The 15,900-nt window shown below is 44.4% G+C and overlaps 1 protein-coding gene across 1 annotated transcript in view; it reads left to right on the top strand.

Annotated features, from left to right (window-relative positions):
- Window positions 1–15,900, top strand: part of NFATC3 (nuclear factor of activated T cells 3) — a 369,779-nt gene that overhangs the window by 253,797 nt on the left and 100,082 nt on the right. The window contains exons 6-8 of the mRNA XM_075325661.1: window positions 6,311–6,451; window positions 7,996–8,054; window positions 8,179–8,305. Coding sequence (XP_075181776.1) covers window positions 6,311–6,451; window positions 7,996–8,054; window positions 8,179–8,305 — 327 coding nt within the window. The remainder of the gene's footprint in view (window positions 1–6,310; window positions 6,452–7,995; window positions 8,055–8,178; window positions 8,306–15,900) is intronic.

Genomic DNA, 15,900 nt, shown 5'->3' on the forward strand with positions numbered 1-15,900 from the left:
AATAGTCAGTGGGTATGTCTCCAGATGGGCAGGTAGTAATCTTTTGTATAATTCAGAAATAAGACCTTTTAAAGCACTCAGATGTAAGTAGCATATGTAATGTTTGATTGTGTCACTGTCACCGGATTTGTCCTCCCCTGTCTTTCCAGTGCGTGCCTCAGCTGTAAGTATTGATAAAAGAAGACATGCGGGAGGTGAAACTCCATTCTCAATTGCTCAAAACTCTTAAAAATATTTTTTTGTAGTACTTGTGACACTAAATGTATCCCTTTTATCTTCCCATCCTCTGAACCCCACTAATTTTTTAATTTCTGGCAAATCCGGGTTTCGCCACAGTGGCCAGAACTCCGTAGGCCCATTTATCTTCAAAAGAAACTTACCTCTGTCCCATACCCTAAATATCATAGCCAAGGTGGGATATCGTGCCCCATTTATCTGTCTTTGTCTCACATCCAACTGGCAACCCAGATATTTCCATACCGATCCCTCTCACTATATCACCACTATTATCATACGCTCCTTCTTTGCCCCAACCCCTAAGATCTTGCATCTGGGAGGCTATATAGTATATATATGGGTTTGGTACCGCCAGTCCTCCCTCCTCCTTTCCCCGCTGTAGCACTTCCAGTTGAATCCTAGCCTGTTTTTTCTTCCAGATAAGTTCCCGGAATAATGTATTAATTTTTGCAAAAAATTCCCTATGTATCCACACTGGAGAATTATGTATAAGATATAGTAATTGTGGTATCATTACAATTTTGATTAACTTGGATCTACCGATATTTGATAGCGGCAAGCAACACCAGCTGTGTACCTTTACTCTGAACCGCTGCAACAGGGGTTCCAGATTTAGGGCCTGGAGATCCTTCGGATTTGGGCTAACAGTTACTCCCAGATACTAAAACTCTCAGACCACAGGAACCGGTATCTGCAAGTCCGAGAAATCCACCGGGAGAGGGTCTATCGGCATTAAAGCCGATTTGGACCAATTAATCCGAAGGCCAGACCGCCGCCCAAATTCTTGAATGATATCCATTCCCGGCAAAATCGAGGAATGTACCCTGTCTAAATATAAAAGTAGGTCATCCGCATATGATATTTTCTACTCGACTGCTCCACACCTAAATCCCGTTATCTCCGTGGACTTCCGTATTGCAACTGCCAATGGCTCCACTGCAGTAGCAAATAGCAAGGGCAAAAGCGGGCACCCCTGTCTAGTACCTCTTCCAAGAGGAAAAGACTCAGAGACCCTGCCATTAGCCCTAACCTTCGCCACCGGTGAGTCATATAGCAGCTTCACTCAATTTAGAAATGTGTCCAAAACCCATTTTCCGAAGTGCCGCCCACAAATACCCCCATTCTAAGCTATCAAACGCCTTAGCGGCGTCTAAGGACAACATTGCCCTTTCCCCTGGCTTCTCAGAACTATGCTGAATCCCTTAGTATAATTTTCTAAGATTCATAGATGTGGCTCTACATGGAATAAATCCTGTTTGATCATTCTGTATAATAGATGAGATGACTCGGCACATCCTATTGGCGAGCACCTTGGCCAGTAATTTAACATCTGTTGGTAGTAGAGAGATTGGGCGGTACGAGTCCAGGATTATGATTTATTTTTTATTGCAGAAATAAAGTCTTAACAGATTTTTATAGAATGTGTACACATGCTTTATGGGTTACTAGGCTCAGTCTCAGATGTTAGGAATCACACACTTGATATGGACTGTTTGGTAGACGGTGATCCAGTTTAAAGGTACAGTCACACTTAGCAACGCTCCAGCGATCCCACCAGCGATCTGACCTGGCAGGGATCGCTGGAGCGTCGCTACATGGTCGCTGGTGAGCTGTCAATCAGGCAGATCTCCACAGCGATCAGATATCAGCCACCAGAGACCCGTGTAATGACGCTGTGCTTGGTAACCATAGTACACATCGGGTTACTAAGCAAAGCGCTTTGCTTATAGTAACCCGATGTGTACCTTGGCTACGTGTGCATGGAGCCGGCTTCTAGAAGTTGCGGATGCTGGTAACCAAGGTAAATATCGGATAACCAAGCAAAGCACTTTGCTTGGTTACCCGATATTTACCTTGGTTACCAGCGTTTGCAGAAGCCGGCTCCCTGCACGTTCAGATCGTTGCTCTCTCGCTTTCAAACACAGCGATGTGTGCTTCACAGCGGGAGAGCAATGACCAAAAAATGGTCCAGGACATTCAGCAACGACCAGCGACCTCACAGCAGGGGCCAGGTCGTTGCTGGATGTCACACACAGCGACATCGCTAGCAAGGTCGCTGTTGCGTCACAAAAAACGTGACTCAGCAGCGATGTCGCTAGCGATCTCGCTTAGTGAGACGTGGCCTTTAGATACAAGCTGTGGTGGAAGCCAGAAACCTGTGAGGCCATGTCCCTAACTTGGTGGTTATCTTAAATGTGGATATCTTTCATTTCAAGCGCTACTCCAGCTTTTTTAGCTTTTTTTTTTTTTTTTTTTTCCCAGCACTGGAGTAGTGTTTTAAATTTAAGTCCCCTGCCCTACTTTATCTGGCATCTTCACTCTTTTTTGGCATCTCTCCAGTTCCAGGTGCCCCCTTGTGACTGTAACTACTTATTGTCCAGAAGTCAGAGATTACATCACAAGCCTCCAGTGCATCTTTCAGAGCCAGAAAAAGGCTCTCATAGACTTGTATTGAATTGTAACTTCTGACTTTCTCCATGAAACACTGGAGCTGTTGGCATGTCACAAATCACAGGAGACCAGTCGGAGTGCCTACAATAACAGATGAAGATGATGGCCGGTGAGTATGACAGAGGTCAGGGGACTTAGACTCAAAGCAACACTGTTGCAGTGCAATAAAAAAAGTGTAAATGCAGCACTGGCTCCTATGGAGAGGACATCAGCGCTGACACATGGGGCTAATCTGTCCAATCAGCTGAGGAAAACCGACTCTGTATAGTCACAGCACCTTATGTGAATATAAATGGAATGTCCCTCCTCCTTACAGCTGATTGAAAAAGTTGTCACGTGTATATACCATATTTTTCAGACTATAAGACACACTTTCTTTTCCCCCAAATGTTGGGGGAAAGTAGGGGAGGGGGGTGCGTCTTATAGTCTGAATGTAGGGCTGCGGGGAATGAGGGTGCTGCGGTGGAGCGGGTCATCGGCGGCACAAGCAGACTGTAGCAGCACCTGCCATGACCACGTGGGCCTGCTCATTTAATATGCATGCCAATAGTCCCGCCCATCATCTCTCAGCACTGAAGCCGGCGCTGACAGGTGGGCGGGATGATGGCCAAGGGGTAAACAGCCGGCCCGCGTGATCACCCCTGGCAACTACAGCCTGGAGTGATCATGTGCGGCTGTATTCACTGCCCCCCGCGCATTATTATCAGTGCGGGGTGCAGTGAATCAGTACACTCACCGGCCACGATCCCTGCAGAACCGCAATCTCCTCCTGTCTGTGCCGGCAGCGGCTGTGAGGAGACTAGCGGTGTGCACAGCGATGACGTCATCGCTGTGCGCACGTGTCCACACGCAACAGGCACAGACAGGAGGACATCGCGATGCTGCAGGGACCGTGGCCAGCTCCACTCAGCGGTGCTGCTGCCGGCACAGACGGGAGGAGGAGCGATGCTGCAGGGAGTGAGGTAAGGTGAGTATAAACGTTAATTTTTTTTTTATGGGCCACAGGATGCGGGCCGTATACCAGGATGGGGGTATATTGCAGCATGAGGGCATATAGCAGGATGGGGAGTATATGAGCAGGATGGGGCCATATGCCAGGTTGCGGCCATATGTCAGGGTGACGATATATAGCAGGATGTGGGCTATATACCAGGATGAGGGACATATACTGTATATACAAGGCAGGAGGATCATTACCAGGATGTGGTACCTTAGTAGAGAATTTGGGGACATTGCCCCCATAATAGTGTCAGCAGCAGATCCTCGCCCCATAAGTGTGTCATGACCACATTTTTTGCTTAAATTTTTATTTTCCTATTTTCCTCCTCTAAAACCAGGGTGCGTCTTATAGTCCGAAAAATACGGTACTCTAAAAGTTGCTTTATTTAATTGGAGTGCAGGCCAAGCAACGCACCATTGCAGCTCGAAGCCTCCATCTCTGTCAGCCATTGAGGCTGAGGCTGCTTTCACATCACCGTTTTGTTTTTGCCTGACTGCAAAAAAAGCAAAGCGCATATGACCAGATGCTTTACAAATGCGTTGTCATTTCAATGCATTTGCAATGGAATCGCGCCAATATGCGGTGACTTGCGGATGCGTGCGTCATTCACTGGATCTGTTGTTTTGCGGTATTTTGCACAGTTTCAAAAACGCTACTTTGTTGCGTTTTTGACCTCGGTCAAAATACTGCATATCACTGGATATGAATCATTGCGGCGGTACCTACAATGTAGTTCAATGGGCGCCGGATTCTGCTGTACCAGAAGTCACCGGATCCTGATAGACAGGATCCTGTTATCTATACTGAGCATACCCAGACTGAGCATGGTTTCAGACGTCCGTGTTTTATCAGGTACAAACCACACGCATGGTTATGGTCATACGTGTGACATGTACCGGAGAAAACACTTGTCTGTGAAATACAAATGTTCTATATTCACTTGTATCTAGCAATGCTGTCTGCAGCTCTGCTGCCTCCCGCTCCTGACCCTCGCTCATTATACTCACTCAATTTTCACTGCCTGAAGAACTGGAAGCCCGAGCATCGCGGGGACTGCCCCGGGACAGGTGAATATACAGCAAACAGTGTGTATGCAGTGAAGTTCAGGAGGTCATTGGAGTTCCCAATGAACCCTGATGACATCCTGATGACACCCCTGCGACACACACGCTACAGCGATTGTCAGGAGGGTGACTTCACAGGTTCATCAGATTTCATTGGGAACTACGATGAGTCCCCGATGCTGTCCCTGCGATGCTCCAGCTTCCTTCTCTTCAGTGCAGTGAATATTCATTGAGTATAATGAGCGGCGGTCAGGAGCGGGAGGCAGCAGACTGATGTCTGAAACCAGCCCCTCTCTCTCCAGAAGACCAGGATCGTAGAGGGGTTAGAGGGAGTAATAAAGATGGAGTCCCTAAGTGTGTCTCTGTATTTATTTCTAATAAAGTATTTTTTCTCGGTGTGGTGTCTTTTTTTTTTTTTTTTTAAACCCTTTATTGGAGATTCTTAATGGCGGGTCAAATTTGGCCTGACATTAAGAATCTCGGGCTTCATACCAGCTGGTAAAACAAAGCGGGCAACCAAGGCCGCTGAAGAGTTGGATACAGTGCCGAAAGATGGCGCTTCTATGAAAGTGCCATTTTCTGGGGCGGCTGCGGACTGCCATTCGCAGCAGGGGGGTGGGCATAAAGCTTGTGCCACCCTGCGCTACGGTTTCCAATCCCCAGCTGCCTAGTTGTACCTGGTTGGACACAAAATTTGGGCAAAACCCACGTCGGTTTTTTTTTTTGTCTTATTATTTCATGAAATAATTAAAAAAAGGGCCTCCCTATATTTTTGGTTCCCAGCCAGGTACAAATAGGCAAATATTTAAAAAAACTGACCCGCACATCCTTGGATGTGCGGGTCAGTGTTTTGAAATATTTGCAGTGAGTTTTTTTCTGACTGAGCACTCCGCCCTATAAACCAGGCTGTGTTCATAATCCTTATACCAGGAGTCCTAGCTGCCCAGACATGGAGGTTAGTCCAGATAGTGGCATTTCAAGTTAGATTTTTATTCTAGCTGCCCAGACATGGATGTTTTTAACCTAGATAGTGGCCTTTTAGTTAGGGACCCGGAATATTGAGATTTACCTTGCCGTTGGTTTCCGGGCTTACATGCATTGGCCAATTCATAAACTAAAAATCTCATTTTTTCATATAGCAGTAATGCAGTACCAGAGTTCCCTTATACGTTGATGGCATTTAGTGTGCGGCTATATCCATTTTGTATTTGTAGGTACAAATAGGCGGCTGGGGGTTGGGGGCAAGCCCGATCCTGCCTGCTATACCTGGCTAGCATACAAAAATAGGGCGAAGCCCACGTCATATTATACCATATGATCTCAGCTCTTCTGAAGATTGTCATTGTAGCTTGGCCCCTCACCCTCCATCTGTGTATTTGTTTTTGTAAAGATCCCCAATTTCCTCCTTGGTCATTTAACCCCCAGATACATTGCCAGGTTGCTATTCGTACTACTGGGCCCCTATTATATATTTATGAAATCTATGTGCCTCACATGGTTAATATCGACGTGTATTTAATTTTCATTAGTGAATTAATTTTTCCTTTCCTATTGAAAGCTCAGCGATCTGCCCAGGAGTTGCCACAGGTGGACAAATATAATATAAGTAGTTGCTCGGTTAATGGCGGAATGGAGATGGTTATCATAGGATCCAATATCATGCCGGAGTCAAAAGTGATATTTGTGGAGAAGGGACAAGGTAGGATTCTGTCACACTCTGTTATAATATCGTGAAATGTATATTTCATATAAAACAAGCCATTTGTTCTTAACCTGTGACAGTTGTACTGGCTAGTATGGCCACAACGTGTTAGTGGGATGCACACAGGACCCTGAGCCCGGATCTTGTTCGGGCTGCATTTGGCCTTTGTGGGTGATTCAGGACCCAGGTTAGGAATTAATTGCAGGTCCCGGTATTCAGCTTATTGGACAGACATATGTTTTCATACATAAGGAAAGCATGTCCTCCGTTATTGCAGGTCTGTATATTATGCTGCCCTGATGGTAGTAAAGTTGAGTGTTTTTTCTGACAAAGGGAATATGCGGCAATATAAAATAGGTGATTAAATATTTATACTAAATCTCTAAATCTGTCAATATTTCTAATGTGTTATGTCTGCTGTAATTAAACTAAATAATTGATGGCTTTATTATCTAAGAGGATGACATCGATGTTTACTTGTGCTGTGAACGGTGTAAGCAGATGTCCAAACAATGCATCATAAAGGTGACATGTTTTCAAATGGAATGGGCTGGCTAATGGTTCCTTAGGCAATACATCAGTGTTGTAATCTAGCCAAACAATAGATGCAAATGGAGTCTAAGATTTTCAGAGACAAATGATGGTGAATAATGCCTATGGGTTTTCATGCAATGGGCTTGACAGACACATCTTGCCACTTACCGTAGCTATGCCAGAGGCATGACCTAATAATTACCTGTCCATACAATACTGAGTAGAATGGAGCAGAGGGTACATTGTGGGTTGGAAGGGAGGCAGGGGATATTGGGCCTCGGAGCACTAGGGGGGAGACCTGTCTACTGGGAAAGGGGATGGTACATCAATTGTGCTACCTATTGGAAGACAGGCCTGCTATGGTAGCTGTGACTGAAGTGGGGGAGTCTCTGCTATCTACGGTAGGTCTACTAGGCACTGATGTATGCATGTCTATTAGATTCACACAAAAAAAATATATATATATTTTGTTATATATTATGCAGGAATAAAAAAATGGCACCAAATTTGAAATAATTCAGTTTAGACATTTTTGTTTCCTTCATCAATTACCTTAATTCTTGTGTCTGAGCCTATATTAATAGGATTGAGACAATCAACCAATGTACTTTAGCTTTAATTCTTTTTTTTTTCATGGCTTTTAGAAATTAAATGACCAGAAACCATTTGCAGTACGGTGTAATCACATTTAGTACATTCTTGAAAACTTCCTGAATGTGACATTTCAGTTTTGCTTAATGGGCTTTTATAGCGTTATCATTTGTTGATGGGCATAGTTCACACACGCCTTATGAATTCGTAATGAGCTCTATATTCCTGATGAAATGGAAAGTGAGAGCTCTTAACCTTTCATAGCAGCTGAAACATATGGGTCAAATGTTTCTGCCCCAAAATATTGCCAATGGTTTTGAACATCTTGATAGTATCAAACGAAAGTAGGCAAATATTTGTATGGATTTGTGTTTCTGTTCTTAATATTTATTTATTTTTTTTATCTTTTTATTAAGATGGACGTCCACAGTGGGAAGTAGAAGCCAATATTGTGGCTGAGAAGAGACAGGTGATGGTGAGTTTTTCAGCAGAAATAGCAAGATAGATAAGTGTTCTTTTTGAAGCTTTGTATTTATTATGTTGTATTGATTCATGGAATTATATGGATGTGTATTGAAAGCATCATTGCTTCCTTGCAGAATGAAATCGTTGTCGAAATTCCTCCGTACCACAACAAGTCACTTGTGACAGGTGTTCAAGTTCAGTTTTATCTATGCAACGGGAAAAGAAAACGTAGCCAGTCCCAGCGTTTTACATATACACCAGGTTGGTTGGCTTAAAGATCTGTCATTTTCCATGGCTTTCTTTCTTTATGTTGTCAATATCAGTATAATTTATTTTATATAGGAATCAAACCTGAGCAAGTTCTAACAGTGATTGGCTGCAACGGTCACTCGCACTGTAGACGTGACGTCACTGCTGCAGCCTATCAAAGACTGAAGCAGGAACTAAATTGCAGCACTTCACCTGGGAAGGGTGGATACCAACTATGTTTCTTATTTTAAAGGTTTTTAACCCTATGGAAAAGTAAAAATTCGAAACTAACAACCCCTTTAATTAAGCTATTATTTTCTGTTTTTCTGCTGATGTAGCTGTATCAAGTCTTTTTTTACATGATCATGGTACTGCTTGTGAGTGTGCAGACGGTAAGGGAAGCAGGAGCTCTTCTTTTTAGGTGATTTTGGTTTTCTGTCTTTACTCTCAACCAATCACATAACCTAATGTAGGTAGTAGTTATCTAAGCATCCTATAGCATGAAATCATCCTGAGTTTTTCTCTTTTGTTACGGGGTTTTCTTTTTACAACACTTTGGTTTCTCCCATTAGCTCCACTTATAGACGCACCTTTTTCAGTTTTTTCCTGCCATCCTTATTAATTGATCCTGTCATAACTGTTGCTACAAAAATGTTAATGATTTACTTCCAAGAGATTATTCAAGTTTCTTTTTTTATTTTTCTTCTTTTATTCAAGTCATCCATTTTCATCTTCATGAAGATATGACAAAATATTTCCACCTGTTCAATGTTGTTTCACCATTCAGGGTACACCCAGTTGTTATAGGCAAGGTTAGCGTGCATATTCTCCAATTGTCCCTTATTGAGCTGACCGTAGATTTTATTATGAATTTCTTTCATTTTATTGTATACTAGCTGTACTACCCGGCTTCGCCCGGGTTAATAACTCTTGTTAACAAAATAGAATGTATTAACAAAAATGTATTCTGCACACAAAAAACACACAATAAATAGAATTGTAATTATTAAAAGTCAAAAACTAAGCTAATAGAAGCATTTCACAACATATATTTCAACACAACAGATATTCCACACAGATGTAACTAAATTGGCCAAGTAATGTGCTCGGTTTGTCTCTTTTCAGGTCTGTCTCTTTCCCGGTCTGTCACTTTCCCGGTCTGTCTCTTTCCCGGTCTGTCTCCCCACCGACATCTTATATCCTCACATATAAGCTTCTTATACTATGAATGTCTTTTGTTCCCATAGCAACCAATCACAGCTCCTACTAATAACCTGTAGTTCCAGGCTCCATTTACTTTAATGGAGCCATGTTTTTTGGAGAGTAACTGTAAAGCGCGGGGTTACATTTTCCTGTCAAAATATAGTCTACGACGTTCCCTGGGTCACATGAGGTGCCTGTGCAAAATTTTGTGATTGTAAATGCGACGGTGCGGATACACTTTTCGTTTCAGTTTTCCCCATTATGTAGATAGGAGCAAAATTGATTGGTAAATTGGAACACGCGGTGTTAAAATTTTGCCTCACAACATAGCCTATGACGCTCTCGGGGTCCAGACGTGTGAGTGTGCAAAATTTTGTGGCTGTAGCTGCGACGGTGCAGATGCCAATCCCGGACATACACACACACACACACACACACACACACACACACACACACACACACACACACACACACACACACACACACACACATTCAGCTTTATATATTAGATAACGGTTCATATGTAACCTCTTTTAGGCCCTGTGCGCACTAGCCGTTTTTACGAGCGGATGTACCCGCGGTTTTGCTGCGGAAATTTCTTGAGAAATCTTTCTGCAGACATTTCCCAGCAAAACCTATGGGAAAAAAAAATAGCTGTGCGCACACTGCGTTTTTTTTCTCAAGAAAATTCTGAAAATTTCTTGAGAAAATGTGCATGTCACTTCTTTTCCGCAGGTACCTGCGGAATACCCCCGATATTTCACTCCATTCACTGTAATGTAATCGCAAAATACCGGGTGTATACCGTAGGTGGCAAATGACGTGCTGTATACCCCCGGTATAGCCGGGATTTACCTGCGGTAATGCTCATCACTGCCTGCGGTTTTGCAGGAAGTGATGTCATTATGACAGAAGAGGAAGCGGCACAGAGTAAACACACACGTCACACTCCCTGGACGCCGCACAGAAGCGCTTCCGTGTGACCTCCAGGTGCCCGTGCAGTCTGTGTCCCACTCCAGCCCCGCCGCTGCCTGCACTGCTGTGTGTCAGTGTCTGCCCGCAGTGTCAGCAGCTTGTCACGCTGCAGCACAGGCAGACACTGACACACAGCAGTGCATGCAGCAGCAGGGATGCCGAGCGCTGCTGTCAGGAGGTGAGGTGAGATGAGATCATTAGAGGAAAAAAAAGGGTTTTCAGCTCACCAGTTTGTTGTAAATTCAGCTGGCTGAAAGCTCCTGGACGGTGCTCAGTAGAACAAGGGAGGCTGTTGACAATCAAACTAAGGAGGTGCTCCGGCACAAAACGTCCATGCAGACAGAAATTGTTAGAGATTTAAAAAAACATCTTTAATTCCTAATAGTTAAAAAACATGGTGAGGATAAAATTTCCTATGATTGACGCGTTTCAGACGCTGGGTCTTTAGTCATAATCAGCAATTACCTGCTGTAACGATCTCCTGCCTCCTGACGTCACTGCTGTCTATGCCCGTCTCGCGAGCGGCCCAAGACTATCACTAGCGGTGACGTCACGGGCTCTCGCAATACTGCTGACAACGCGGCGGGCATAGAAGTCAGTGACAGCGCTGACGTCAGCAGTGTAGGAGATCATCACAGCAGGTAATGATATCATCTATCCTCCTGACAGCAGCGCTCGTCATCCCCTGCAGTGACCTGGGCTATTGATGTTAGCTCAGGTCACTGCATTGCTCTCCCAGCCAATGGGGAACATTCTGTTTTTCATTTACTGGGACAGTGACTATGGTATGGATCGCCGTGGGACCCCCCTCCTTATTGGATTACGCCGGACAAGGAATTGATTGTTTTCAATAAATTGGTGAAAGAGGGAATGTTTTGGGGAGTGTTTTTTCAAATAAAACTTTTTTTGTTGTCTATTTCTTATTTCTTACTGACTGGGTTGGTGATGTCTGGTATCTGAGAGACGCCTGATCTCACCAACCCAGGGCTTGATGCCAGGTGACATTACACATCTGGCATCAACCCCATATATTACCTCGTTTGCCAACGCACCAGGGCAACGGGATGAGTTGGGGTAAAGCGCCAGGATTGGCACGTCTAATGGATTCGCCACTTCTGGGGCGGCTGTTGCCTGCTATTTTTAGGCTGGGGAGTGTCCAATAACAGTGGACCTCCCTAGTCTGAGAATACCAGACCACAGCTGTCCGCTTTATGTTGGCTTAATTATTTAAGTTAATTTAAATTATTTATTTAATGTAAAATAACAGCGTGGGGTGCCCTCTGTTTTGGATTACCAGCCAAGGTAAAGCTGCCAGCTGTGGTTTGCAGGCTGCAGTCGTCTGCTTTACCCTAGCTGGCTACAAAAGATGGGGGGACCTCACATCGTTTTTTTTTTTTTAATTATTTATTTATTTTATGGCTAAATACAAGGCTAGGCACCCTTTAGTGCCACATGTAAGTCACTAAAGGGTGCCAGCTTAGAAAATGCAGGGAAGTAGGACATTATATATGTCTTTCTCATCTATCTATCTCTCTATCTATTCATCTATCCTTCTTTCCCTCTATCCATTATCTGTCTATCGATTATCTATCTATTATCTATATTATTTATTGCAGTTACAGCATAAAAAAAATGCAGGGACCAACCTGCGGAAAAACCGCGGCAAGATCGCGGGAAAAACACATGCATTTTTCCCGCGGTTTTCGTGCGTTTTTTACCACAGGTGCGCTTATCTTCAACTCCCAGAAGTTTCTCAAGAAATTTTCTTGAGAAAAATCACTTTTCTAGTGCACACATAGCCTTATACCAAGATAAATAATCACAGAGCAGCACCAATCCACTACTGACAGGCAATCTTTTCTTGCTTATTATCTGTATACTTACAGGTTGTCCACTACTTTAACACTGATGGCGTATCCTTAGGATAGGTCATCAATGTCTAATCGGCTGTGGTCCTACACCCGGCACCCTCGCTGATCAGCTGTTCTTGGTCCCGGTGGCGGCAGGCAGCTGGAAGTGCTCAGTTCTGGAGCTGGTCCGTTAACTGATAATCCGAATAAATAGAGTAACTTCAGCACACTCACAAGATTGCAAACGTTGCACAGAATGTATATGCAGAGGATTTTATTGCAAAGCAAAAAATGAAAACTACATAAACCGACGTTTCGGCTTGGGAGCCTTTTTATCAAGGTTGTGCATCTGCATATAATACATAAAGTGAAAATAAAGCAGAGAATTAATAATTATACAAATAAAAGAAGTGAAAACCATTCACAAGTCCTATATGATGCACAAATCACAAAAATATGCATCCAATAGGTTGCAAAGTATACAGTCATGATCATCATGAAGTATACACACATAAATATTTGTCAATAAAGATAAATGCAGTCACTTGGGGCGCTAATAAATAATACAATAAAGAATGAAAAATTAAGAGAAATCATCCATATCTCTTACAAATCTAAATGGAAAAGGACATACCCAGGAAAAAGTTGTTAGAGCATCACTTGTACGGTATTGGAACATACGGTTGCTATGTAGCTTTGCCTGAGTAGAGAAAAGAATTCAATTAGTGTGGGTAGCTTTGTGGGACAGGTTCAAGAGTGCATATAGTGTTCAAGACTGATCAAGGATTATATGGACTACACCCACCTATTATTGCAGTATCACACATTTAAAGAAAAGTTGTTTTAGCCAATATGTAGTAGCAGACTATAATGCAGTCCTATAGAAAAAAATGAATGTATACGGATACTGTGTTTATACAGTAAAATAACAACAGTCTGTGGGTGGCTATATACAAGAGGAAATATTACCTCAAGATCAATTGCCATCAATGGAAAACAAAAATGGAGTGGATGGAGATTTTAATGGAGACCAACGGTGTAAGTGTCAGAGCTGCCTGTGAAACGTCAGTGCGTGCCTGTAAGGCATGAGATAGTGATAAAACCATACCATATCTATATGTATATATATATATATAATTGCCTTATTCTGTCTGTCTGTTTGTCTGTCTGTCTTGCTCCAAAATTATGTTACAGTGACAACCGTCGCATTGGCCGCTCGCCTCGACTCTGCTCCACCCCACCGTATGGATTGGCCGCTCGCCCCGGCCCCCTGCACGCATTGGCCGCTCGGCCAGGCCCCCCGCACGCATTCCCCGAACCCACACAGAGCCCCAACTCACAGGTAACTGCTGCACCCCCGGAAGTCCACACCGGCAAGACAAAGTGGAGAAACCACTAGCTTACCCCGGCTCCCGGCACACGTGTGCCGGAGCCAGCGTAGGCTGGTAACCATGGTACACATCGGGTAACTATAGAAACCACTTTCCTTAGTTACCCGATGTGTAACACTGTTACTAGCTTACCCCGGCTCCCGTGACACGTCAGCACTGTCGCTTTGAATAGTTACTTTTTCTCCACTTTGTCGGATCCGGCGCACTCCCGTGCACTGTGAACACTACAGTGTCCGCGCGACAAGCTTCGATCACGTGTTGTCATGTGACCGGAGCATATGACCAGGAAGTTGCGGCGCGCCCACTGTACCGTACACAGTGTATGGGTGCTTTCAGACGTCTGTGTTTAATCAGGTACCAGTCACACTCATGGTTATGGTCATACATGTGACATACGTGTCTGCATGCGTGTGACAGTTATCGGAGAAAGCACGGGTCTGTGAAATAAAAATATTTTTCATATTTCATATTTACCTGCTTTCAACACACACACACACACACACACTGAGCACATATACACACATAGCAGACACACATGGATACACCGAGCGCATACACACATAGCGCACATGCATGTATACACACATAGCGCACATGCATATACACACACACACACTGAGCACACACACACTGAGCACACACACATAGCAGACAGACACACACACATAGCAGACACACATGGATACACCGAGCGCATACACACATAGCGCACATGCATGTATACACACACACACACTGAGCACATATACACACATAGCAGACACACATGGATACACTGAGCGCACACACACACTGAGCACACACATAGCAGACACACATGGATACACCGAGCGCATACACACATAGCGCACATGCATGTATATACACACACACACACACACTGAGCACATATACACACATAGCAGACACACATGGATACATCGAGCGCACACACACTGAGCGCGCACACAGACTGAGCGCACACACACACATAGCAGACACACATGGATACACCGAGCGCATACACACATAGCGCACATGCATGTATACACACACACTGAGCACATATACACACATAGCAGACAGACATGGATACACCGTGCGCATACACACATAGCGCACATGCATGTACACACACACTGAGCACATATACACACTGAGCACACACACACTGAGCACACACATATAGCAGACAGACACACACACATAGCAGACACATGGATACACCGAACGCATACACACACAGCGCACATGCATGTATACACACACACACACTGAGCACATATACATACATAGCAGACACACATGGATACACCGAGCGCATACACACATAGCGCACATGCATGTACACACACACACACACACTCTGCTGTATACTCACCCAGCGATGCGGTCCCCGACACTGAAGTCCCCAGCGCTGTTCCCACTTCCAGCTCCACAGGGCACTGAATATTCAGTGAGTATAATGAGCGGCGATAAGGAGCGGGAGGCAGCAGAGCCGGAGACAGCATCGCTGGAGAGAAGTAAATATGGAAAATATTTTTATTTAAAAAAAACATTTTCTCCGGTATGTTTTACACCAATGTCACACGGATCACATCAGTGTGCGATCCGTGTGACATACGTGCTGCCGGAGATGCCTGCGTGTGTGTGTGTGTGTGTGCGGGGTCATCAAAAGTCACACGGTCTGTGTGCAAACACGGACGTGTGAGGCACATCATAGAATAACATGGGTACGTGTGACATCCGTGTTTAAAAACGGATGTCACACGTACATAAAACACGGACGTCTGAAACCAGCCTACGGCAGCGCGCCGGATCCGAAAAGTGGAGAAAAGTCGGATGTGTGAAACCACTAGCTTACCCCGACTCCCGGCACATGTGTGCCAGAGCCTGCGTAGGCTGGTAACCATGGTATACATCGGGTAACTATAGAAACCGCTTTGCTTATTTACCCAATGTGTAACATGGTTACTAGCTTACCCCGGCTCTCGGCACACGCGTGCCCGAGCCGGCGTACGCTGTTAACCAGCGTACACATTGGGTAACTATGGAAACCGCTTTGCATAGTTACCCGATGTGTGCCATGGTTACTAGCTTACCCCGGCTCCATGCCCATTCAGATCGTTGGTCTCCCATTGTCAAACACGCCGATACATGCTGCACAGCAGGAGACCAACGAGCAAAAAATGAACCATCATTATTCAAG

Source organism: Anomaloglossus baeobatrachus, chromosome 10 (assembly GCF_048569485.1).
Source record: "Anomaloglossus baeobatrachus isolate aAnoBae1 chromosome 10, aAnoBae1.hap1, whole genome shotgun sequence".
Classification (NCBI taxonomy): Eukaryota; Metazoa; Chordata; class Amphibia; order Anura; family Aromobatidae; genus Anomaloglossus; species Anomaloglossus baeobatrachus.